This window comes from Cetorhinus maximus, chromosome 1 (genome assembly GCF_964194155.1).
Source record: "Cetorhinus maximus chromosome 1, sCetMax3.hap1.1, whole genome shotgun sequence".
In the NCBI taxonomy this organism is placed as follows: domain Eukaryota; kingdom Metazoa; phylum Chordata; class Chondrichthyes; order Lamniformes; family Cetorhinidae; genus Cetorhinus; species Cetorhinus maximus.
The window spans coordinates 108479923-108505715 of NC_135879.1; the positions used below are offsets into that span (position 1 = coordinate 108479923).

Here is a 25793-nt window from a genome sequence, read left to right on the forward strand (position 1 = left end):
CTTGCTGGATCAAAAATCTCGAACCCCTTTGGGTGTCCCTACATCATATGGACCATATGCAGTGGTTCAAGAAGACATTTCACTATCATCACCTTCTCAAGAGAAATTAGTGATGTGCAATAAATGTTGGCCTTATCAGTGACACTTACCTCCCAATGACAAATTTTAAAAAGTGAATTAACGGCACAAATACAGATAAATGGGTTTGACCTAGTCACCATTACTGAGACATGGTGACCAAAGGTCACTAAATATTCCAGGGTGCTTTACTTTTAGAAATTATAGACAAAATCTTAGATTTGTTACAGCACAGAAGAAGGCCATTCAGCCCATCATGTCCTTGCTGGCTCTCTTAAGAGGCAATTCAAGCACAGGCACTCCTCTGCCTTCTCCCCACATCTCCGCACATTCCTCCTTTCCGGATATTTAGAAAATATTTTTTAAATTACGGCACAGAAGGGGGCCACTCTGTCCATATCTGTGCTGGCTGAGAAACGAGCCCCTCAGCCTAATCCCATTTTTTCCAGCATTTGGTCCGTAGCCCTGGAGTTTACGGGACTTCAGGTGCACATTCAGACACCTTTTAAATGAGTTGCAGGTTTCTGCCTTTACTATCCTTTTAGGCAATGAGTTCCAGACCCCTACCACCCTCTGGGTGAAAATGTTTTTCATCATCTCCCCTCTAATCCTTCTACTAATCACTTTAAATCAATGACCCTAGTCACTGACCTCTCTGCTAAGGGAAATCAATCTTTCCCATCAACTCTATCCAGGCCCCTTGCAACATAAATACACTTCTGTCAATCCCCCCTCAGCCTTCTCTGTTCCAGGGAAAACAATCCCAGCCTATCCAAACTTTCCTCATAGCTGCAATTTTCTTGGCAATATCCTCGTAAATCTCTTCTATCCCTCTCCAGTGCAATTACACCCTTTCTGTAATGAGGTGGTACTCGAATTTTTGCCTAACTGATGTTTTATATAGCTCCAGCATAACCTCCCTGTTCTTATATTCGATGCCTCGTATAATAAAGGAAAGTATTCCACATGTCTTCTTAACCACCTTATCGAACCATCCGGCTACCTTCAGAGATCTATGGACATACACTCCAAGGTCCCTCACTTCCTCTATACCTCTCAATATCCTCCCTTTTATCGTGTTTTCCTTTGCCTTGTTATCTTCCCAAATGCATCACCTCGCACTTCTCAGTGTTGAATTGCATTTGCCACTTTTCTGCCCACCTGACCAGTCCATTTACATCTTCCTGCAGTCTACAGCTTCCCTCCTCACTATCAACCATGCCACCAATTTTTGTGTGTCTGCAAACTTCTTAATCATACCCACTACATTTAAGTCTAAGTCATTAATATATACCACAAAAAGCAGAACACCTAGCACTGAGCCCTGCGGAACCCCACTGAAAACAGCCTTCCAGTTGCAAATGGAATAGGAGGTGAGTTAACCTTGGTACTAGAGGATGAGATAAGGCAGTCATGAGAAATGGTCTTAGCCCAGAAAATCAGGATTTAGAATCAGTATAGGTGGAACTAAGAAATAGCAAAGAACCAAAAACATTGGTGGGAGTAGTTTATGGTGTCCCTAATGGTAATTATAGTGTTGCACAGACTATAAATAAGTAAATTAGAGGAGCATGTAATAAGAGTAGTACAATCATTCTGGGGAGCTTTAATCTTTGTATAGACTGGGCAAACTAAATTAGTGAAAGTAACGTGGAGGATGAATTCATGGAATGCATTCGAGACAGTTTTCCAACCAACTAGGAAACAGGCTATTTTAGATTTAGTATTGTATTTTGAGATACGGTTTATTAGTAATCTTATAGTAAAGGATCCTTTGGGAAAAGTGATCATAATATATATTTTCATATTAAGTTTGAACTTGAGAGTGATATGGTTGTCCAAATCTAGCATTTTAAATTCAAACATGAGGGCGAATTGCTGAGATAGATTGGGAAATTAGTTTAAAAGATATGATGGTGAATAAGCATTGACAAAGATGTAAAGAAATAATTCATAATTCTCAACAAATATTTTGAGTATGTCTTCATAGTGGGAGAAAAAATGAAAATATTGGGAAGTATGTTAAACCAAGGGCCTAACAAAAGTGAGAAACTTAAAAGTAATTAATATTAGTAAAGACAAAGTGCTGTAAAAATTAATGGGACAAAAGCCAAGTCCTCTGGACCTGATGGCCTACATCTTAAATTTTAAAAGGGGTGGATGCATTAGTTTTGATCTTCCAAGAGTTCTCTAGATTCTAGAATGATCCCTGTGGATTGGAAGATAGCAAATAAACCACTGTTCTGGAAAGGAGTGAGAGAGAAACTGGGGAATTATAGGCCAGTTAGCTTCACATCAGTATTAGGGAAAATGCTAGAACATTGTTAAGGATGTGATAACAGGGCACTTAGAAAATCACAATAAAATTAGGCAGAGTTTTATAAAGGGGATATTATGTTTGACAAATCAGAGTGTTTTGAGGGTGTAACTAGCAGGTAGATGAGGGAACCCTGTGAATAAAGTATGTTTGGATTTTCAGCAGGCCTTCAGTAAGGTATATAATAGGTCGTTACAGAGGATTAAGGCTCATGGGATTGTGGACAGTATATTAGCATGGGTTGAAGATTGGTTAATGGCCAGAAAACAAGGAGTAGGAATAAATGAGTCATTTTCAGGATGGTAGGGTGTAACTAGTAGAATGCTGCAAGGATCAGTACTTGGGCATCAGTTCTTTACAATATATATCAGTGACTTACATAGGGACTGAGTGTAACATACCCAATTTTAATGATAATACCAAGCCAGGGTGGGAATGTAAGCTGTCAGAAGGACAGTCTGCAAAGGGTCCATCCCATTCTCTCAGTTCCTTCGCCTCCGTCGCATCTGTTCTGATGACGCTACCTTCAAAAACAGCTCCTCTGACATGTCCTCCTTCTTCCTTAACCGAGGTTTTCCATCCACGGTCGTTGACAGGGCCCTCAACCGTGTCCGGCCTATATCCCGCGCATCCTCCCCCACGCCTTCTCCTTCCCAGAAACATGATAGTGTCCCCCTTGTCCTCACTTATCACCCCACCAGCCTCCGCATTCAAAGGATCATCCTCCGCCATTTCCGCCAACTCCAGCATGATGCCACCACCAAACACATCTTCCCTTCACCCCCCTTGACGGCATTCCGTAGGGATCGTTCCCTCCGGGACACCCTGGTCCACTCCTCCAGCTCCCCCTACTCCTCAACCCCCACTTATGGCACCTCCCCATGCCCACGCAAAAGATGCAACACCTGCCCCTTCACTTCCTCTCTCCCCACCGTCCAAGGGCCCAAACACTCCTTTCAAGTGAAGCAGCATTTCACTTGCATTTCCCCTAACTTAGTCTACTGCATTCGTTGCTCCCAATGCGGTCTCCTCTACATTGGAGAGACCAAACGCAAACTGGGCGACCGTTTTGCGGAACACCTGCGGTCTGTCCGCAAGAAAGACCCAAACCTCCCTGTCGCTTGCCATTTTAACACTCCACCCTGTTCTCTTGCCAACATGTCTGTCCTTGGCTTGCTGCATTGTTCCAGTGAAGCCCAACGCAAACTGGAGGAACAGCACCTCATCTTCCGACTAGGCACTTTACAGCCCTCCGGGCTGAATATTGAATTCAACAACTTTAGATCTTAAACTCCCCCTCCCGCCATCCCCACCCCGTTTCTTCCAATAATCTATATAGATTCTTCTTTCCCCACCTATTTCCATTATTTTTAAATCTAAAACTAAAACCTTTAGTCTTTCCACCCCACCCCCACTAGAGCTGTACTTTGAATATCCTGTCTTCCATTCTTAATTAGCACTTTTCTCAGACAAAGACCACCACCTTCAACACCTCTTTGACCCTTTTGTCTGTGACATCTTTTGATTATCTGCTCATCTCCACAATCATCACACCACACCCTCAATGTGTCTCTTCCCCCCCCCCACCCACCTTAAACCAATTTATATTTCTCCCTTCTTCTAACTATGCTCCAGTTCTGCCGAAGGGCCATGAAGGCTCGAAACGTTAACTGATTTCTTCTCCGCCGATGCTGCCAGACTTGCTGAGTTTTTCCAGGTAATTCTGTTTTTGTTTTGGATTTCCAGCATCCGCAGTAGCTTTTAGCTTTTTGTTTTTAGTCTGCAAAGGGTTATTGACAGGTTATGTAATTGAGCAACAAGGCAGTGGAGTATAGTGTGGGCAAGTGTGAAATTATCCACTTCAGTAGGAAATATGGAAAAGCAGAATATTTTGTAAAAGGTGAGACTAGAAAATGTTGGTATTCAGAGGAAGTTTTTGTTTATTGCTTAATGGGATATGGGCATCATTGGCAGGGCTAGCATTTATCGCGCACCCCAAACTGCCTTTGAGAAGATGATGATGAGCCACTTTCTTGAACTGCAGCCCATGTAGTGTAAGTACATCCACAGTCCTGTTAGGTAGGAACAAATCACAGAAAGTTAACATGCAAGTAAAGGAAGCAACTAGTAAGGCAAATAGTATTTTAGCCTTTATTACAAAGGGGTTTCATAAAAAGACATGGAAGTCTCAATGCAATTATATGGGGCTTCGATGGAACCATATCTGGAGCACTGTGTACAGCTTGGTCTCCTTACCTAAGGAAGGACAGCCTTGCTCTGGAGAGTTGCAATGAAAGATTGATTCCAATGGTGAGGAGGGTGTCTTGAGGAGAGATTGACTAGAATGGACCCATGTTCTCTGGATTTGATAAGAATTTGAGGTAATCTCATTGAAATGTATAAAATTCTTAGAGGGCTTGAAAGGGTAAATGTTGAGAGGCTATTTCCCTGGCTGGAGAGTCTAGAGCTAGGGATTATAATCTCAGGATATGGGGTCAGCGATTTAGAATTGAGGTGAGGAGGCGATGGCATAATGGTATTGTCACTGAACTAGAAATCCAGCGACTCAGGGTAATACTCTGGGGACCTGGGTTCGTTTCCTGCCATAGCAGATGGTGGAATTTGAAAATGAAATGATGACCATCGAAGCCATCATCGATTGTCATAGAAACCCATCTGGTTCACTAATGTCCTTTAGGGAAGAAAATCTGCCGTCCTTACCTGGTCTAGCCTACATGTGACTCCAGACCCACAGCAATTTAGAACTAGGCCTGCTCAGTCAGTAGTGGTGCTACCGAACCACTCTTGGTGATAGACATTGAAATCCCCACCCAGAACACATTCTGCACCCTTGCCACCCTCAGTACTTCCTCCAAGTGGTGTTCAATATCGAGGAGCACTAATTCATCAGCTGAAGGAGGGCTCTCTCAAATGCCCTAGCTCAGTTGTATCAAACCACTACAAAGAAACCGCCGGACCACCCGGCATCGAACTAGGCACTGGAAACGACAACGGCAAACTCAGCCCTGTCGACCCTGCAAAGTCCTCCTTACTACCACCTAGGGGCTAGTGCCAAAATTGGGAGAGCTATCTCACAGGCTAGTCAAGCAACAATCTGACATAGTTATCCTCAAAGAATCCTATCTGACAGATAATGTCTCAGACACCACCATCACCATCCCTGAGTATGTCCTGTCCCAACGGCAGGACAGACACAGCAGAGGTGGTGGCACAGTGGTCTACAGTCGGGAGGGAGTTGCCCTGGGAGACCTCAACATTGACTCCGGACCCCATGAAGTCTCATGGCATCAGGTCAAACATGGGCAAGGAAACCTCCTGCTGATTGCCACCTACAACCCTCCTTCAGCTGAAGAATCAGTGCTCCTCCATATTGAACACCATTTGGAGGATGCACTGCGGGTGGCAATGGTGCAGAATGTACTCTGGGTGAGGACTTCAATGTCCTCACCAAGAGTGGCTCGGTAGCACCACTACTGACTGAGCTGGCTTAGTCCTAAATGACGTAGCTGCTAGACTGGGCCTGCAGCAGGTGGTGAGGGAAAAACATACTTGACGTCATCCTCACCAACCTCCCTGCCTCCGATGCATCTGTAACCTAATGAGGTAGATTTGGAACAGATCTAGCAACTCAAAACTGGGCATCCAGGAAACGCTGTGGGCCATCAGCAGCAGCAGAATTGTACTCGAACACAATCTGTAACCTCATTGCCCGGCATATCCCCCACCCTACCATTATTATCAAGCCAGGGGATCAACCCTGGTTCAATGAAGAGTGCAGGAGGGCATGCCAGGAGCAGCATCAGGCATACCTAAAAATGAGGTGTCAACCTGGTGAAGCTATAACACAGGACTACTTGTGTGCCAAACAGCATAAGTAGCAAGTGATAGAGCTAAGCAATCCCACAACCGATGGATCAGATCTGCAGTCCTGCCACACCCAGTCGTGAATGGTGATGGACAATTAAACAACTCACTGGAGGAGCAGGCTCCACAAATATCCCCATTCTCAATGATGGGGGCGCCCAGCACATCAGTGCAAAAGATAATGCATTTGCTACAATCTTCAGCCAGAAGTGCCGAGTGGATGATCATCTTGGCCTCCTCCTCCAGAGGTCTTCAGCATCACAGATGCCAATCTTCAGCCAATTCCATTCACTCCACGTGATATCAAGAAACAGCTGAAGGCACTGGATACTGCAAAGGCTATAAGCCCTGACAATATTCCAGCAATAGTACTGAAGACTTGTGCTCCACAACTTGCTGTGCCCCTAGCCAAACTGTTCCAGTACAGCTACAACACTGACACCTACCTGGCTAAGTGGAAAATTGCCCAGGTATGTCCTGTACACAAAAAGCAGGACAAATCCAACCCGGTCAATTACCACCCCATCAGTCTACTCTCGGTCACCAGTAAAGTAATGGAAGGGGTCATCAACAGTGCTATCAAGTGGCATTTGCTTAGTAATAACCTGCTCACTGATGTCCAGTTTGGGTTCCGCCAGGGCCACTCAGCTCCTGACTTCATTGCAGCCTTGATTCAAACATGGACACGAGCTGAACTCCTGAGGTGAGGTGAGAGTGACTGCCCTTGACATCAAGGCTGCATTTGACAGAGTGTGGCATCAAGGAGCCCTAGCAAAACTGGAGTTAATGGGAATCGGGGAGAAAACTCTCCACTGGTTGGAGTCATACCTAGCACAAAGGGAGATGGTTGTGGTTGTTGGAGGTCAGTCATCTCAGCTCCAGGACATCACTGCAGGAGTTCCTCAGGGTAGTGTCCTCGGCCCAACCATCTTCAGCTGCTTGATCAATGACCTTCCTAACATCATAAGGTCAGAAGTGGGGATGTTCCCTGATGATTGCACAATGTTCAGCACCATTCGCAACCCCTTCAATACTGAAGCGGTCCATGTCCGAATTCAACAAGACCTGGACAATATCCAGGCTTGGGCTGATGGGTGGAAAGTAACATTCACGCCACATAATTGCCAGGTGTAAGAGTTAAAGAGCGACTTCTATTAGTAAAACTAAAGGGCAGCATAATTCTCCCGGCAAACCTTGTACACCATGGGGTTGATGTTAGCAGAACTCTCCAGAAAGACCTTGGGGATCATAAGGGATTAACTGGTTAGGAGACAGAAGGGAGGGTGAGGATAAACAGATGAGGGTAAAGACAAACAGTGGCAGGGACTGGAGACATATGCTTACCACGTGACAATGTACTGACAAGATTGGAATTTGAATAACGCAATGTGTACGTGACTAGTTGTGTATAAAAAAGATAGTTTTTCTGTAATCGGTAGAGTTCTGTTTTAGCCAGTCTAAGGCAGACTCTCACTGTGTTCGCTTGAATAAAACAATCGTTAACCTGTATCTGAGTCTCCTGTAGTTGATTCTTAGAAGGCACTACAACATCTAGCATAGTTGGCAGGATACTTGTCTCGAACCATCGGAGTGGTGCTGCAAAACGGGTGAGTATAGTTTATTTACCACCCATAGCTAGTGCAGTAAACTGAATCGAGGATGGTCCAGCCGAGTATCAAAGAATCTAAAGGGGAACTCGGTACAGGAAGCGTGGAAAGAAGGGAGGTTGCTAGTGAAGTGCCAAATCCACGCAGGGGCTGAAAGGGAGCCAAATGCACGCTGGTGGTATCCGTGCAGGGGCTGAAAGGTAGTCATATTTGCGCAGGCTGAAATAGAAGACCGAGCCGGTGGCATTTGTGGAAGCAATATCCTAGGGGTTACCATTGACCAGAGATTGAACTGGATTAGCCATATAAATACTGTGGCTACAAGAGCACGTCAGAGGCTAGGAATCCTGCATCAAATAACTCACCTCCTGACTCCCCAAATCCTGCCCACCATCTACAAGGCACAAGTCAGTACTATAATTGAATACACCCCACTTGCCTCGATGAGTACAGGTCCCACAACACTGGAGAAGCTTGACACCATCCAGGACAAAGCAGCCCGCTTGATTGGCACCACTTCCACAAACATTCACTCCTCCACCACTAACGCACAGTAGTAGCACTGTCTACCATCAACAAGATGCACTGCAGAAATTCACCAAGGCTCCTTAGACAGAACCTTCTAAACCCACGACCACAACCATCTAGAAGGACAAGGGCAGCAGATGGAGGGGAACGCCCAGGCGGTGATGTTCCCATCTAAGTCACTCACCATCCTGACTTGGAAATACATCGCCGTTCCTTCACTGTCGCTGGGTCAAAATCCTGAAACTTCCTTCCTAACAGCACTGTGGGTATACCTAGACCACATGGACTGCAGCGGTTCAAGAAGGCAGCTCACCACCACCTTCTCAAGGGCAACTAGGGATGGGCACTAGATGATGGCTCAGCCAGCGAAGCCCACATCCTGTGAATGAATAATATAGAAAACAAAATTCTTCATTCAGAAAGTTGTAAATCTTTAGAATACTCTACCCCAGAGGACTGTGAATGCTCAGTCATTGAATATATTGAAGACTCAGAGCATTGGATTTTCAGCTCTAAGGGAATTGTGAGAAATTGAGGGTAGGGCAGGAAAATGGGTTGATGTAAACTTTCAACCATGATCTTCTTGAATGGTGGAGCAGGCTTCAGTGGGGTATATGGCCTACTCCTGCTATTTTTATCTCTTGACCAAGATTTTGATCACCAGTCCTCTTGCCTCCTCCTTCAGCTTTGTCAATTTTTTTGCCTTATTCACCCTTTACTATGTTAAAAGTGCTATATAAATGCGAATTTTTGTCATTGATACAGTTTTTGCAATTACAGTATATTGTTTTTTATTTTTATTCCTAACATTTCTCTGTAGGGTCTGGTTCTTGGTGTGTATGAGGGAGAGAAAGGGGATGGCTCGGTTCAGTTCACAAATGCAGGGGAAGTTTTTAGTAATTCCACATCTGGAAGACTTAGAGAACTTCTGACCATGTAAGTATGGTATTCTAAAATAAATTGGAGACGGTAGATTATTGGGAAGACTGATGGATTAAGTTATTCGTTGTACTTTTGCGAAAAGTTTAGTTTTTTGGAGCACTTTTTAAATAAAACATTATTTTTGAACTGCATATTCATTGTTTGCACTGAAATAGTAACTCATTGATTTTTATTTTGAAAAAAATGTGAAGCTTGTTATGTGGGATATAGTATGCCTACCTTCTGTATTTTTGTCTGTACATAACTGTTACATTAATATATATGCAGGTATTGATAAAATGCACAAGGTGTTTTGTTCAGGGTTGCAACACAATGGGGTGAGTATTAACCTTACCTGTCAACTGGGCAGCAGAGCAGTTAAGAATGAGCATGTTAGTTACCTGCTCAAATCTTGACTGTTTCTGACAATTTGCAGTGTAACCTACAGTGGTTTGCAGGCAGAAGAGGCCCAAAGCAGGCAGGAGCCTTATTTATTAACGCAATTTGGGGATGAAATTTCATACTGGCCTTGAGGGAGTTGGACCTTTCCTGTGAGGTAAGAAGCAAATCCGCAACCGGTCTGGAGGCAGAATATCTAAAACTTTCCTTTGTGGAGCCAGGAGGAACGGGGTGCTCCTTTGGGCCCTACTCGAAATGATGTGGTCTCCCCTGCTCTGGACTCTCTTCACCTTCATTCTTATGAGATCCTCCCAAAACTCCTTGGGCTGGTGGCATTTAAGTAAGGTCAGATGGTTAGAATTATTATAAACTTCTACTTGTTGGGTAGGAAATTAACCCAGTAATATCTGCACCAGTGTTTAAAAATTGATTGTTAATATATGCCTTTCAAAATGCATAACCTTCAAATGTGAAAATAGAATCCTGAATTTGTATTACTCCTTATCACTCCCAAATGCAGAGAATTACTTGAAAGTGTTGTGACTAGTGAGGCAGCCATTGTGTAAATTCCTTAAAAGTAAAAGATAAATGACCAGTTAATTTGGCTGTTCATCTCAGTTTGTGGAATTTATAGAAGACTGAAGCTATCGTGTTTGGCCTCTGATGGACTACATCCCAGGGGCTTAAAAGAGGTAGCTATTGAGGTAGTAGATGCGCTGGTGTTAATTTTCCAAAATTCGCTAGATTCTGGAAAGGTTCCATCAGACTGGAATGTAGCAAATATAACCCCTTTATTTAAGAAGGGATCGCGGCAGAAAACAGGAAACTATAGGCCAGTTAACTTGACGTCTATCATGGGAAAGTTGTTAGAATCGATCGTTAAGTAGGTTATAGCTGGGCACTTAGAACAGCTCAAGGTAATTGGGAAGAGTTAGCATGGTTTTGTGAAAGGAAAATCATGTTTAACCAATTTATTGAAGTTTTTTGAAGGAGTAATTTGCACTGTGGGTAAAGGGGAACCTGTAGACGTACTGTACTTGGATTTCCAGAAGGCATTTGGAATGGTGCCACATCAAAGGTTATTGCAGAAAATAAAAGCTCATGGTATAGTGGGTAACATATTAGCATGGATGGAAGATTGGCTGGCTGTCGCAAAACAGAGAGCATGCATAAATGGGTCTTTTTCTGATTGGCAGGATGTGACAAGTGGAGACCTGCAGAGGTCTGTGCTGGGGCCTCAATTTTTCTCAATGACTTAAATGAGGGGAGCGATGGCATGATAGCTAAATTTGGAGGTGACACAAAGATAGGTAGGAAAATATGTTTTGAACAAGACATAAGGAGGTTGCAGACGGAAATAGATAGGTTGAGTGAGTGGGCAAAATTTGGCAGATGGAGTATAATGTGGGAAAATGTGATGTTATTCACTTTGGCAGGAAGAATAAAAAAGCAGAGTATTACTTAAACGGAGAATGGCTGCAAGATTCCGAGGTGCAGAAGGATCTAGGTGTTCTGGTACATGAGTCACAAAAAGTTAGTGTGCAGGCACAGCAAGTAATTAATACAGTTAATAGAATGCTGTCCTTTATTACAAGAGGAATTGAACATAAAAGGATGTTGTGCTTCAGTTGGTGGCATTGGTGAGACCGCATCTTGAATACTGTGTGCAAATTTGATCTCCTTATTTAGGGAAGGATGTAAATACGTTGGAGGTGATTCAGAGGAGTCTTACTAGATTGATACCTAGAATGAGTGGGTTGGTTTATGAGGAAAGGTTGGACAGACTGGGCTTGTTTCCACCAGAGTTTAGAAGAGTGAGGAGTGATTTGATTGAAGTATATAAGGTCCTGAACAGTCTTGACAAGGTGGACATTGAAAGAATGTTTCCTCTTGTGGGTGAGTCCAGAACTAGGGGACACTGTTTTAAAATTAGGGGTCGCCCTTCTATGACAGAGATGAGAATTTTTTTCTTTGAGGGTTGTGCAACTTTGGAACACTCTGCCTCAGAAGGTGGTGGAGGTGGGGCCATTGAATATTTTTAAGGTAGAGGTAGATAGATTCTTGTTCGGCAAGGGAATCAAAGGTTATCATTCTAGGTATCAACCTAGTAAGACTCCTCTGAATCACCTCCAACATATCTACATCCTTCCCTAAATAAGGAGATCAAATCTGCACACTGTATTTGAGATGTGGTCCACCAATGCCCTGTATAACTGAAGCATAACATCCTTACTTTTATGTTCAATTCCTCTTGTAATAAAGGACAGCATTCCATTAGCCGCATTAATTACTTGCTCTCCTTAAAGCACACACATTTGACCCAGGTTTTTGTCACCCCTCTGAATATCGAGGCCCTGGGAGTTGTCTTGCTTCTCTCTAAATGTTGCCATGGAATACAGGCGGACAGGACCTGTTTAAATTTACATTCAAACAATAGCACCCCCAGCAATGCAGCAGTGCCTCAGCACTGCAGCTAGGCTTAAGGGCAGAGGTTCTGCAGGGAGGCTCGAATTCTTGCCCTCTGAAGCGAGCCCTGGGGAAATATACAATGTATTGACTTAGCTGCTTAACATTTCATGACAATCTGTTCAAAATTGCCTTTTCAGGAAACCAAGGAAAGAGATTATCAGTTAAATGGGGCGAGTAAGAGAAGTGTGGTGATGTAAAGGATTGTTGTCTTAACCAGTGAGCAAAACATGCTGTAGGGAGCTTGCATTTTTAAGTTCTGTACCATTAGTTTCTTGTCTTAATGTTTGCCTCAGAACCCAATGCAACAATTGGCACGTTCATAGCAATTCTGGCATGGGAAAACAAAAAGGTGCTTCATGGGGATGATGGGATATTGAGCAGGATCAAGGAGAAAAATTACGTAAGGTGGCCAAAGGTGAGTTTGAAGAGATGGGTTTTGCAGTGGCTTTTGAAGGTGAGGAATGACGTATCACGGTGAACCTGATTTAGGGACTAAACCATCATGAATTTATAATGGCTGACAGTGCAACTGATTGTGCAGAAGAATGGTGGGTGGTAGGCAAGAAAGTACATAATAGGCTGGTGAGAGGAAAGTAGGGTGCAACCTGGAATCTGGGGTTGGGAGGTGATCCAGTGATGAAGCAAGAATTTGGAGGGATTTATAAGGGCAAACATTTACTTATTTATATTCCAGTTTTTATTGAAGATTATTGCTTTCTTTTTTAGATCTGGACCTCCACTTAAAAAAGGCAGAAGTCGCATATTTTATGGGCTGCATCAGGTATAATTTCAGATTAAATATATTTCATACTTCATTCAAGTTACTGTGGGAATGTTAATTTTAATTTTACTGATGTTAATACTACTCTTGGTATAGATAGCATATAATGAAAATGATAACCAGTATATGATAATTATAATGTGGAATTGTAGTCAGGATTTCAAATACTGTAGATGCTTTTGGTTGTATCTGCAAATTCCAGAGCTTCCATAACCAAGTTAATAATGTTTTATTCCATAACCTAATTAGCAATTACCAAACATCTAGAAATTGCATAATTTGAGACATAGTAATTACAGTACTGCAATCTGAAAACTGATAAGTTAAATTCTGGCCAAAAACTGAACTAATAAATACAATGAAATTATTTTACATTTGGGATACATAACCCTTCACATTGATTCTTTCAGTAAACTTCTATGTTGGAAAAATAAAGTAATTATGCATTTGAATAGTACCATAACATGTCCCACCAATTAACCTGGATTTGAAAGCTAGCCTTAGTAAGGGGGGGCCATGAAAATATCAGCGATTGTCGTAAAAACATTTAGTTTACTAATGTCCTTTAGGGAAGGAAATCTGCCATCCTTAACTGGTCTGGCCTAAATGTGACTCCAGACGCACAGTGATGTGGTTGACCCTTAACTACCCTCTGAAATAGCCTCGCAAGCCACTCAGTTGCAAGGGCAGTTGAGAATTGACAACAAATGCTTGCTTTGTCAGCGATGCCTACATCCCATGAAAGGATAAAAAAAACATGGTTTTCAAACTCCTCGAGGCCTAATTTTCAGCTTGCACCCATTACTCTTTCATCTACTTTTCTACTCACCTAGTTCCATTCTTATCTATTTAACTATAGCCAGAGAATCACCTGCAGTGGCTTCTCACCCTGCTCATACAACGTTACTTCTGGCGTTCCCCAATATGTATCCTTGGCCCCTTCCTATTTTTCTTCTCTATGCTGCCCCTTGGTGACATCATTTGAAAACACAATGAGTTTCCATGTGCATGCTGACTACACCCAGTTCTACCTCACCACCGCCTCTCTCAACCACTGCTTGCTTGTCTGACATCAAGGACTGAATGAGCAGAAATTTCTTCCAACTAAAACTTGGGAAGCCAGAAGCAATTGTCTTTGGTCCCCACTAGACACAGACTCCATCCCTCTCTTTGGCAAATGTCTGAGACTGAACCAATCTGTTCACAACCTTGGTGTCGTACTTGATCTCGAGATGAACTTCCAACCACATATCTGTACTTTCACTACTGACAGCTATTTGCACCTCCAAAGGTCACCCAATTCTGCCCTTTTACCAGCTCATCTGCTGCTGAAACCCTCGTCCATGCCTTTGTTAACCTCTAGACTTGATTTCCAATGCAAGCCTGACTGGTCTTCCATGTTTTACCCTCCATAAAATTGAAATCATCCATAACTATTGCCTGTGTCCTGACACATGCTAAATTCTGTTCATCCAGCACCCCTGTGCTCATTGATCTACATTGGCTTTTGGTTAAAAAATGTCTCAATTTTAATATACTTATCCTTGTTTTCAAAACTCTCTGTGGCCTTGCCCTTCTTATGCAGCCCCATAACCCTCCAAGATATCTGCGCTCGTCTCTTCTGGTCTCTTGAGCATCCTCATTTTAATTGCTCCGCCCTTGGTGGTCATACCTTCAATTGCCTAGGCCTTAAGGAATTCCCTCCCTCAACTTCTCCGTCTTCCTACATCTTATTTTTCTCCTTTAAGATTCTCCTTAAAACCTACCCCTTTGATCAAACTTTTTGTCATCTACCCTAATATTTCTTTATGTTGCTACCATCAAATTTTGTTTTATAACACTCCCAGGAAGTGCTTTGAAATGTTTTATTGCATTAAAATTGCTTTATAAACACAATGTGCCATTCCCTGGCACATTCAACCATAAGACATAGGAGCAGAAATTAGGCCCTTCGGCCCATTGAGTCTGCTCCACTATTCAATCATGGCTGATATGTTTCTCAACCCCATTCTCCCGTCTTCTCCCCGTAACCTTTGATCCCCTTACCAATCATGAACCTATCTATCTCGGTCTTAAATACACTCAATGACCTGGCATTCACAGCCTTCTGTGGCAATGAATTCCATAGATTCACCACTCTCTGGCTAAAGAAGTTTCTCCTCATCTCTGTTCTAAAAGGTCTTCCCTTTACTCTGAGGCTGTGCCCTCGGATCCTAGTCTCTCCTACTAATGGAAACATCTTCCCCACGTCCACCCTATCCAGGCCTTTCAGTATTCTGTAAGTTTCAATCAGATCCACCCTCATCCTTCTAAACTCCATCGAGTATAGACCCAGAGTCCTCAAACGTTCCTCATATGTTAAGCCTTTCATTCCTAGGAACATTCTCATGAACCTCCTCTGGACCCTCTCCAGGGCCAGAACATCCTTCCTGAGATACGGGGCCCAAAATTGCTCACAATATTCTAAGTGTGGTCTGACCAGAGCCTTATAAAGCCTCAGCAGCACATCCCTGCTTTTATATTCTAGTCCTCTCGAAATAAATGCCAACATTGCATTTGCCTTGCTAACTACCGACTCAACCTGCAAGTTAACCTTAAGAGAATCCTGGACTAGGACTCCCAAGTCCCTTTGCACTCCGGATTTCTGAATTCTCTCTCCATTTAGAAAATAGTCTATGCCTCTATTCTTCCTACCAAAGTGCATGACCTCACACTTGCCCACATTGTATTCCATCTGCCACTTCTTTGCCCATTCTCCTAACCTGTCCAAATCCTTCTGCAGCCTCCCCGCCTCCTCAATACTACCTGTCCCTCCACCTATCTTTGTATCATCTGCAAACTTAGCCAGGATGTCCTCAGTTCTTTCATCTAGATCATTAATGTATAAAGTGAAAAGTTGTGGTCCCAACACTGACCCCTGCGGAACTCCAGTAGTCACCGGCCGCCATCCTGAGTAGGACCCGCTTATCCCCACTCTCTGCCTCCTGCCAGACAGCCAATCTTCTATCCATGCTAGTACCTTGCCTCTAACACCATGGGCTCTTATCTTACTGAGCAGCCTCCTGTGCAGCACCCTGTCAAAGGCCTTCTGGAAGTCCAAGTAGATAACATCCATTGGCTCTCCTTTGTCTAACCTGCTCGTTACCTCCTCAAAGAATTTTAACAGATTTGTCAGGCATGACCTCCCCTTGATGAAACCATGCTGACTTTGCCCTATTTTACCATGCACTTTCAAGTATTCTGAAATCTCATCCTTAATAATGGACTCTAAAATCTTACCAACGACCGAGGTCAGGCTAATCGGCCTGTAATTTCCCATCTTTTGCCTCACTCCCTTCTTAAACAGGGGGGTTACATTAGCGATTTTCCAGTCCTCTGGGACCCTCCCTGACTCGAGTGATTCCTGAAAGATCACCACTAATGCCTCCACTATCTCTTCAGCTATCTCCTTCAGAACTCTGGGGTGTTATCCATCTGGTCTAGGTGATTTATCCACCTTCAGACCTTTCAGTTTACCTAGCACCTTCTCCTTGGTAATGGCCACCATACTCACCTCTGCCCCCCGACTCTCTTGAACTTTGGGGATGTTACTCATGTCTTCCACCGTGAAGACTGACGCAAAGTACCTATTCAGTTCCTCTGCCTTTTCTTTGTTCCCCACTACTACTTCTCCAGCGTCATTTTCCAGTGGCCCAATGTCCACTTTTGCCTCTCTCTTACCCTTTATATATCTAAAAAACTCTTGCAATCTTCTTTTATATTACTAGCTAGTTTACCCTCCTATTTAATCTTCTCTCTCCTTATTTCTTTTTTAGTTGTCCTCTGTTGGTCTTTGTAGGCTTCCCAATCCCCTGGTTTCCCACTGCTCTTCGCCACATTGTATGCTTTCTCTTTAGCTTTTCTGCTGTCCCTGACTTCCCTTGTCAGCCATGGTTGCCTCGTCCTCCCTTTAGTATGCTTCTTCTTCCTAGGGCTGAATTTTTGCTGTGTCTCCCAAATTACTCTGAGAAACTCCTGCCATTGCTGTTCCACTGTCTTTCCTGCTAGGCTCATCTCCCAGTCAATTCTGGCCAGCTCCTCCCTCATGTGTCTGTAGTTGCCTTTATTCAACTGTAATACTGTTACATCTGATTCCAGCTTTTTCCTCTCAAATCGCAGGGTACATTCTATCATATTATGGTCACTTCCTCCTAAGGGTTCCTTCACCTTAAGCTCCCTTATCAAATCTGCCTCATTACACATCACTAAATCTAGAATTGCCTGTTCCCTAGTGGGCTCCACCACAAGCTGCTCCAAAAAGCCATCTTGTAGACATTCTACAAATTCCTTTTCTTCGGATCCACTACCAACCTGATTTTCCCAGTCTACCTGCATATTGAAATCCCCCGTGATCACTGTAACCTTGCCTTTTTTACACGCCTTTTCTATCTCCTGGTGTATCTTGTGCCCCACATCCTGACAACTGTTCAGAGGCCTGTACATAACTCCCGTTATGGTTTTTTTACCTTTGCGGTTCCTCAACTCTACCCACACAGATTCTACACCATCTGACCCTACGTTATTTCTTGCTATCAATTCAATTTCATTTCTTACTAACAAAGCAACCCCCCCCCCCCCACCCCGCCAACCTGCCTATCTTTTCGATAGGATGTATATCCCTGGATATTTAGCTCCCAGTCCTGATCCCCTTGCAGCCATGTCTCCGTGATGCCCACCACATCATACCTGCCAATTTCAATCTGCGCCACAAGCTCATTTACCTTATTTCGTATACTGCGTGCATTCAGATACAACACCTTCAGTCCTGTAATCCTTTCTCATTGTCGTCCTTTTATCTGATGTGCTTGAAGTTAGATTCCTAGCCCTTTCCAAACACTCTGTCCTATTTTGTGTTCTGGGGACTTTGATAGCCTCTCCTGGGCTCTCCTTTTCAGTTTTTTCATAATTTTCCGTGAAGTTGAATCCACCCCCCCCACACGCTAACCTGCTGCTTTGTTTCCCATTAGTCATACTTCTTGGAGTTTTACCCTTCCCTCTCCTCCTCCTCCTTCCCCCACTTTCTAGTTTAAAGTCCTGTTGACCACCCTATTTACCCTCTTCGCTCAAACACTGGTCCCAGATCGGTTCAGGTGGAGACCGTCCCAACGGTACAGATCCCTCTTGTTCCAATACCGATGCCAGTGCCCCACGAAATGGAACCCCTCTTTCCCGCACCACTTCTTTAGCCACGTGTTTACTTCCCTTATTCTCGCATCCCTATGCCAATTTGCACGTGGCTCGGGTAGTAATCCGGAGACTATAACCCTTGAGGACCTGTTCTTTAATTTAGCTCCTAGTTCTTGATAATCCCCAAATAGATTCTCTTTCCTAGTCTTACCTATGTTATTTGTCCCGACGTGGACCACAACAACTGGATCCTCCCCCTCCCTCTCCAATATCCTTTCAAGCTGGTCAGAGATGTCCCTCACCCTGGCACCGGGCAGGCAACATACCATGCGGGACTCTCAATCCTGCTTACAAAGGATGCTATCAATTCCCCTAATTATAGAATCCCCTACAACTGCCACTTGTCTTTTTGCTCCCCTCTCTTGAATGGCCTCCTGTGCCACGGTGCCGTGGTCAGCTGGCTCATCCTCCCTACAGCCCTGTTCCTCACCCACACAGGGAGCAACCATCATCAACGACCTGGCTGCCCCTTTGAATCAACTTCCTTAATCCTCTGCTAACCTCACTTCTTGCTTTCAAAAACCTGTCTCTCCAACCGCTACTTAGAGTTGTAAGTTATTGACATTTCAATTCAGTTTCCCTTGTTGTATCTTGTTCAGGCCACTAGATGGAGGACTCTATTGCTCTACATCTATCTTAGGACAATATAGAAATGGCTGGCTGATCATGGAATCTATATGTTAGTAAGCCATAATCATGCAGCAATCCATGGTTCACCTAGACTGACTTGTTCTCTCAACTTAAGAAGGTGATGGCAGAGGATGAAGAACAAGATAAATTGCTAGTTAATACAAAAATGAAGCACTATTAAGTGTACAATTATATGAATTTTAACACAAGATTATGATGTTCATGTTCTTAATCATAAAAAAGATGTTTTGCTTTAATAGGATTTCCCTCATGTTGTAGTTGTTGGTCTTGGTGACAAAAATGCTGGAATTAATAATTTGGAACAATATGACGAAGGCAAAGAAAATATTCGAGCTGCCATAGCGGGTAAAGTGTGCTCTTGGTTAATTTGCATGTGATGGTTATTAACATCAACTGCAAATATAATGAGATCAGTGACATGTTAAAGTAAAACTATTGTTTGAAGATTGGGGATATGTTTAAGCTGATAAAGAGACTTAGCCTAGAGAAGTATGGTATGTACTGGGTTGTTATTACCACTCCTTGTAGAGTTATTAGCTTTTCCCAAGGCCAGAAATGGATAGATGTTGGTATGCGACCAGGTAAGGGTTGGCTTCATTCATTGAATTGAAATTTGCTGCTCTTTAAAATTCACCAAACCTCAATGATAAATGGCTTCAACATTGTGAGACACAGATAAAAGTAAAACATAGATTTAAAAAAAAACAGACTTTCGTTGCTTTTTTCTCTGTAAAATGGCTGGATAGCTCACTTAAGTACCAACCTTTCAGTCCTAAACTGGACAGGTGGCAATCTTAACCCTGTAAAGGACTTGTTGGTTTCAGCTTCAGCTGTATTCAACTTAGTTTTAAATGAAAACTGTTTGAATAAAAGCATAGGAGTGATATCTGAAAACTCTTCCTCAAACAAGTGACCTACTTATGGAATAGATTCACTGATGGACTAATGGAGGCAAAAACTATAGAACCATTTCAGAAACAGTGTGAAACTGGCTTGACCTTTGATTCTTTCTGAGTGGAAGGGTTTAGATGGGCGGACTGGACTTCTTTACTTGTAACTATCTGATGAAATATATTCTTTTAAACACAGAAGTAACTAGAAAATAATGATGGCTGTGTTAACCTCGCAACCATTTCCTTACAATGTAAAACCAGCCAATCTACAATTATTGTTTGAGATCAGGTCTTCTCATTATACAATTCTACATGACTGATCTGATTGTAACCTCTCTCCTACCCCCCCCGCCGATAACCATTCACCGCATTGTTAATCAAGAATCTATCTGCTCTGCCTTAAAAATATTCAAAGACCCTGCTTCCGCTGCCTTTTGAGGAAGAGAGTTCCAAAGACTTACGACCCTCTGAGAGAAACAAATTCTCCTCATTTCTGTCTTAAGTGAGCGACTTCTAGTGACCCCCAGTTCTAGGTTCATCACAAGAGGAAATATCCTCTCCGCATCCACTCTGTCAAGACCCCTCAGGATCTTAAAGATTTCAATCAAGTCTTATCTTACTCTTCTAAACTCCAGTGGATACAAACCTAACCTGTCCAACCTTTCCTCATAAGACTACCTGCCCATTCCTGGTATTAGTCTAGTAAACCTCCTCTGAACTGCTTCTAAAGCATTTACATCTTGCCTTAAATGAGGAGACCAATACTGTACACAGAACTCCAGATGTGGTCTCACCAGTGCCCTATACAACTGAAGCATAACCTCCCTACTTTTGTGTTCAGTTGCCCTCAAAATAAATAATAACATCCTATTAGCTTCCCTAATTACTTCCTGTACCTGCACACTAGCCTTTTGTGATTCATGCACTAGGGCACCTTGATCCCTCTGAATCTCAGAGCTCTGCAATCTCTCATCATTTAGATAATAAACTTTTTATTCTTTTTGCCAAAATGGACAATTTCACATTTGCCCACATTATATACTCCATTTGCCAGGTTTTTGCCCACTTATTTAACCTACCTATGTCACTTTGTAGGCTCCTTACACCCTCTTCACAACTTATTTTTCTACCTATCTTTGTATCATCAGCAAATCTAGCAACTGTACCATCTGTTCCTTCATCCAAGTCATTTGTATAAAAAGTTGAGGCCCCAGCACTGATCCCTGTGACACACCACTCGTTACATCCTGCCAACCAGAAAATGACCCATTTATGCCTACTCTGTTTTCTGTTAGCTAACCAAGCTTCTATCCATGCCATTATGTTACCCTGTACACCATGAGCTTTCATTTTCTGCAATAACCTTTGATGTGGCACTTTTCAAATGCTTTCTAGAAATCTAAGTACAGTACATCTACTGGTTCCCTTTTATCCACAGCACATGTGACTCCTTCAAAGAACTCCAATAATTTGGTTAAACATGATTCTTCCCTGTTTATCCTGAATTTTTCTAAGAGCCCTGCTATAATGTTTTTCTAACATTTTTCCTATGACAGATGTTATAAGCTAATTGGCCTGTAGTTTCCTGCTTTCTGTCTCCCTCGCTTTTTGAATAAAGATGTTACATTTGCTATATTCCAATCTAATGGAACCTTCCCCGAATCTAGGGAATTTTGGAGAATTAAAACCAACGCATCAACTATTTCACTAGCCACTTCTTTCAAGGCCCCAGGATGAAGCCCATCAAGACCTGGGGATTTGCCAGCCTGCAGCTCCAACAATTTTCCCAATCCCACTTGTCCGGTGATTGTAATTTTCCTGAGTTCCTCCCTCCCATATTTCTGGGATATTACTTGTATCCTCTGTAGTGAAAACCGATGCAAAATACCTGTTCAATTTATCTGCCATCTCCTCGCTTTCCATTATTAATTCCCCAGACTCTCTCTCTATAGGACCAATGCTCACTTTGTTAACATTTTTCTGATTTAAATGTCTATAGAAACTCTCACTATCTGTCTTTATATTCCCAGGTAGCTTTCTTTCCTTATCAATCTTTTTAGTCATTCTTTGCTGTTCTTTATATTCTGCCTGATCTTCTGACCTGCCACCCATCTTTGCGCAATTATATGCTTTTTCTTTAAGTTTGATACTGTCTAGAAATTTGAAAATTTGAAATCTGATGTGTAGCATTTGATTATAATGAATAACAGTTAAAGCAAATGTTTTTGACTGTTTTGTGGATCTGTTGTGCTAAGGAAGAAGCATATGCACAGTGCTTTAATGCTTGAAAATTTAGCATCTAAATTTCTTATAGTTGGATGCAGGCAGTTACAGGACCTGGAGATTCCTCTGGTGGAAGTTGATCCATGTGGAGATGCCCAGTGTGCAGCAGAAGGATCTATTTTGGGTTTGTTTGAGTATAATGAGCTGAAGAAGAAAAAGAAGACACAGGTCACTGTGAAACCATTTGGAAGGTATTGAGACAATTATTTACACAATGCATGCTCTCAATTTTACCAAGGATTTTCTATTTATTCAGTTGTACTTTGGGAAATCTGCACTTGACCGAAGCACTGAATTGCTAAGCACCCACTATCATTATTATTATGTAACTTCCTGTTCTTGGTAAGTTAGCTGTGACAATATTTGAATTCTGCAATAATTTAAAACCTTTGCAGGATTTCTAATTTGTGTGCTAGTTTCTAATATCTGTGCTGCTGACCCTGGATGTTTTCCTCTGATTTCAACTGCAATGCTGGTCAGTTTAGTACTTATAGTTTCAACTCTTTTTCTGGCATATTTATACCTGAATGTTGCCTGTTGTTTCTACAGATGTTGACTGGCTTGCAAAGTGTTTCCAGCTTTTGGTTTTGTTGCAGATTTCCAGCATCTCCAGATGTTTCTTTCATGTTTTATTTAACTAACTCACTTTTTAAAAATATTGTAAAGAACATATCTTTTTATTTCTGTCGGACTGTGGACTAAAATTACAATGGCTGCAGTTTGAAGGACATACCTACTAGAACAGGGTGAAGGATATATACAATGTTGCTGTCCTGGAACAGAGTGTGCCATGAAAGACAGAACGGTGCTGAGGAGGAGTCTGGTCTAATGGGGAACTGCCTGGCAACAATGTTTTAATTGGCTCCTGACCAGGTGACCAGGGTTTGTGTGAGAGCAGTGCAGCAGAATAGCAGGAAAAGACCTAAAACCTCTCTCTCCTGTGTGTGTCAGATTCCAGTAATTCTACAATAATAGCTAACTGGCTTTTTCTACTTATATCCCTATAACCTGCTCTCTCTGAAAACCCCTTTGTCAAGAGGCAAAGGGGAAAATCACTGTTAGAGACATTGAAAGGCAAGTGCTCAACCAGTGATCTAAAGACTGAAAGTGCTGGAAAACCACCTTGTGTCATCAACAAAGAACTGAAAGGAATTTGGAAGACATCGATCAACACCGATTAAAGGATTTAGCCGGCAGAGATAGTGGAGGCATTAGTCAAAATATTCCAGAGGGTCCCAGCGGATTGGAAAACCACTAATGTGACACCCCTGTTCAAGAAGGGAGGGAGACAAAAAGCAGGAAACTATAGGCTGTCAGCCTAACATCTGTTGTTAGGAAAAAGCTAGAGTCCATTATTAAGGAAGAAATAGCAGGACATTGAAAAAAGCTTAACGCAATCAAACGGAGTCAACATGGTTTTGTGAAAGGGAAATCATGTTTGACAAATTTGCTAGAGTTCTTTGAGGATATAACAAGCAGAGTTGATAAAGGGGAACCAGTAGATGTAGTATATTTGGATTTTCAGAAGGTATTCAATAAGGTGCCACATAAAAGGTTATTGCACAAGCGCGCTCAGTATTTGGGGTAATGTATTAGTATGGATTGAGGCTAGGTTAACACACAAGACAGAGTGTCGGGGTTAATGGGCCTTTTTCGGGTGGAAAGATGTAATTAGTGGCCACAAGGATCAGTGCTAGGGCCTCAATTATTTACTATCTATATTAATGACTTGGAGGAGGGGGAAGAGTGTAATGTGTCCAGATTTGCTGATGATCCAAAAATAGGTTGGAGGGCATGTTGTGATGAGGACATAAGGGATCTGCAAGGGGATATAGACAGGTTGAGTGAGTGGGAAAAAACTTGGCAAATGGAGTTTAATGTAGGGAAGTGTGAGGTCATGCACTTTGATAGGAAAAATCAAAAGGCAGACTATTATTTAAATGGGGAGAGACTCCACAAAGTGCAGCACAGAAGGATCTGAGTGCTCTTGTGCATGAAACACAAAAAGTTAGCATGCGGTACAGCAAGTAATTAAGAAGGCAAATGGGATTTTGGCCTGTATTGCTAGGGGGCTGGAGTTTAAAAATAAGGAAGTTTTGTTACAACTGTACAGGGCGTTGGTGAGGCCTTTCCTGGAGTACTGTGTACAATTTTGATCCCTGTATTTAAGAAAGGATATACTGGCATTGGAGGCAGTTCAAAAGGGATTCACTAGGCTGATTCCTGGGATGAAGGGGTTGACTTATCAAGAACGGCTAAACAGGCTAGGCCTTTATCATTAGAGCTTAGAAGAATGAGGGGTGTTCTTATCGAAACGTACAAGATCCTGAGGGGGCTTGACAGGGTAGATGTTGAGAAGATGTTTCCACTAATGGGGGAATCTTGAACTAGGGGACATAGTTACAGAATAAGGGGACACTCATTTAAAATTGAGTTGCGAGGAAATTTCTCCCCTCAAAGGGTAGTGAATGTCTGGAATTCTCTACCTCAGAGAGTTGTGGAGGCTAGATCACTGAAAGTATTTAAAGTGGAAGTAGATAGATTTTTGAAATATCAGGAAGTTGAGGGCTATGAGGAATTGGCACGAAAGAGGAGCTGAGGCCTGGGGCAGATCAGCCGTGATCTTATTGAATGGTGGGCAGGCTTGAGGGGCTGAATGGCCTACTCCTGCTCCTATTTCTTATGATCTTATGTTAAAATAAACCCATCAAATCCTGTCCTCTGGAATCGGTGCTATTGAACTGTTTTATCCCACCTTTAAAATACATGTTTTTGTGTGTCTTGCATGTGTGTGTATAGGGATTCAAAAAGGGCTAGAGTTTAGGTTATAGAGTTGGAAATTAGCTGTTGATATTTCTTTCTTTTGCCATTGGTTAAAGACAATTTGTTTAATAAACAGTTATTTACTTATTAATTTTACAAACCTGGTGCTCGTATCCTGTTAACCTAAATTAAACAGTTAGATGGGTTGATCAAACTCTTTCATACTTGTGGCTCAGGGAGCAGTGGGGCTTGATAATACAGCACACTATCCCCTGTGAGTTGTGACAATATGGAATATAATTAAACCCATTTATTTACCTAAAATAAACACTTTCAAGGTATTCAGTATAGTAAATAATAAGGCAATAAGGTGAAACTAATACTTTTTGTCGATTTCTGTGGTTCGGTACAAAAACCCTTTAAAATGAGAAAAGCTTTGGTTCAGCAGCAGCTTAAATTGCTCACATTGTACTTCATTGGCTATAACGTTTGGTGATTGTGGAAATTGCAATATAAATGCAAGTCTTTTTTTTCTTCACAATAAATAAATACTGAAGATTCTCAATTAGATATTTTTTGACCTGTTAGCCTGATTTGATCATTTGGTTATTTAGATCTGAAAGCTGAATATTTTGGCTTCATTAAATTGCATTGTCTTTAACATCCTTTAAAAAAAACTGTTTCTTTTTGCAAGTTTGGAAAATGAAACGTGGCAGAAAGGAGTTCTGTATGCTGAAGGACAGAACTTAGCACGACATTTAATGGAAGCACCAGCTAATTATTTAACTCCAGCCAGTTTTGCAGAGACCATTCAACAAGCACTGCATTCAAGAGGTGATAAAGTCAAAGTGCATATAAGGTAATTCTGACATATTGTTCTGGGAATGATAGTATTAAATGTGGAGTTACAGTATTTGTGAGAAAGGCTAAAGTGGCAGAGTGCAATTGATTCTCTTTTGGCTTACAATAATTTATTGAAATATAGTAAAGAA

At 42.3% G+C, this 25793-nt stretch overlaps 1 protein-coding gene across 1 annotated transcript in view; it reads left to right on the plus strand.

Annotated features, from left to right (window-relative positions):
• lap3 (leucine aminopeptidase 3) overlaps positions 1–25793 on the plus strand; it is a 67696-nt gene that overhangs the window by 10219 nt on the left and 31684 nt on the right. The window contains exons 2-6 of the mRNA XM_078545356.1: positions 9236–9351; positions 12931–12985; positions 19102–19207; positions 22070–22229; positions 25496–25660. Coding sequence (XP_078401482.1) covers positions 9236–9351; positions 12931–12985; positions 19102–19207; positions 22070–22229; positions 25496–25660 — 602 coding nt within the window. The remainder of the gene's footprint in view (positions 1–9235; positions 9352–12930; positions 12986–19101; positions 19208–22069; positions 22230–25495; positions 25661–25793) is intronic.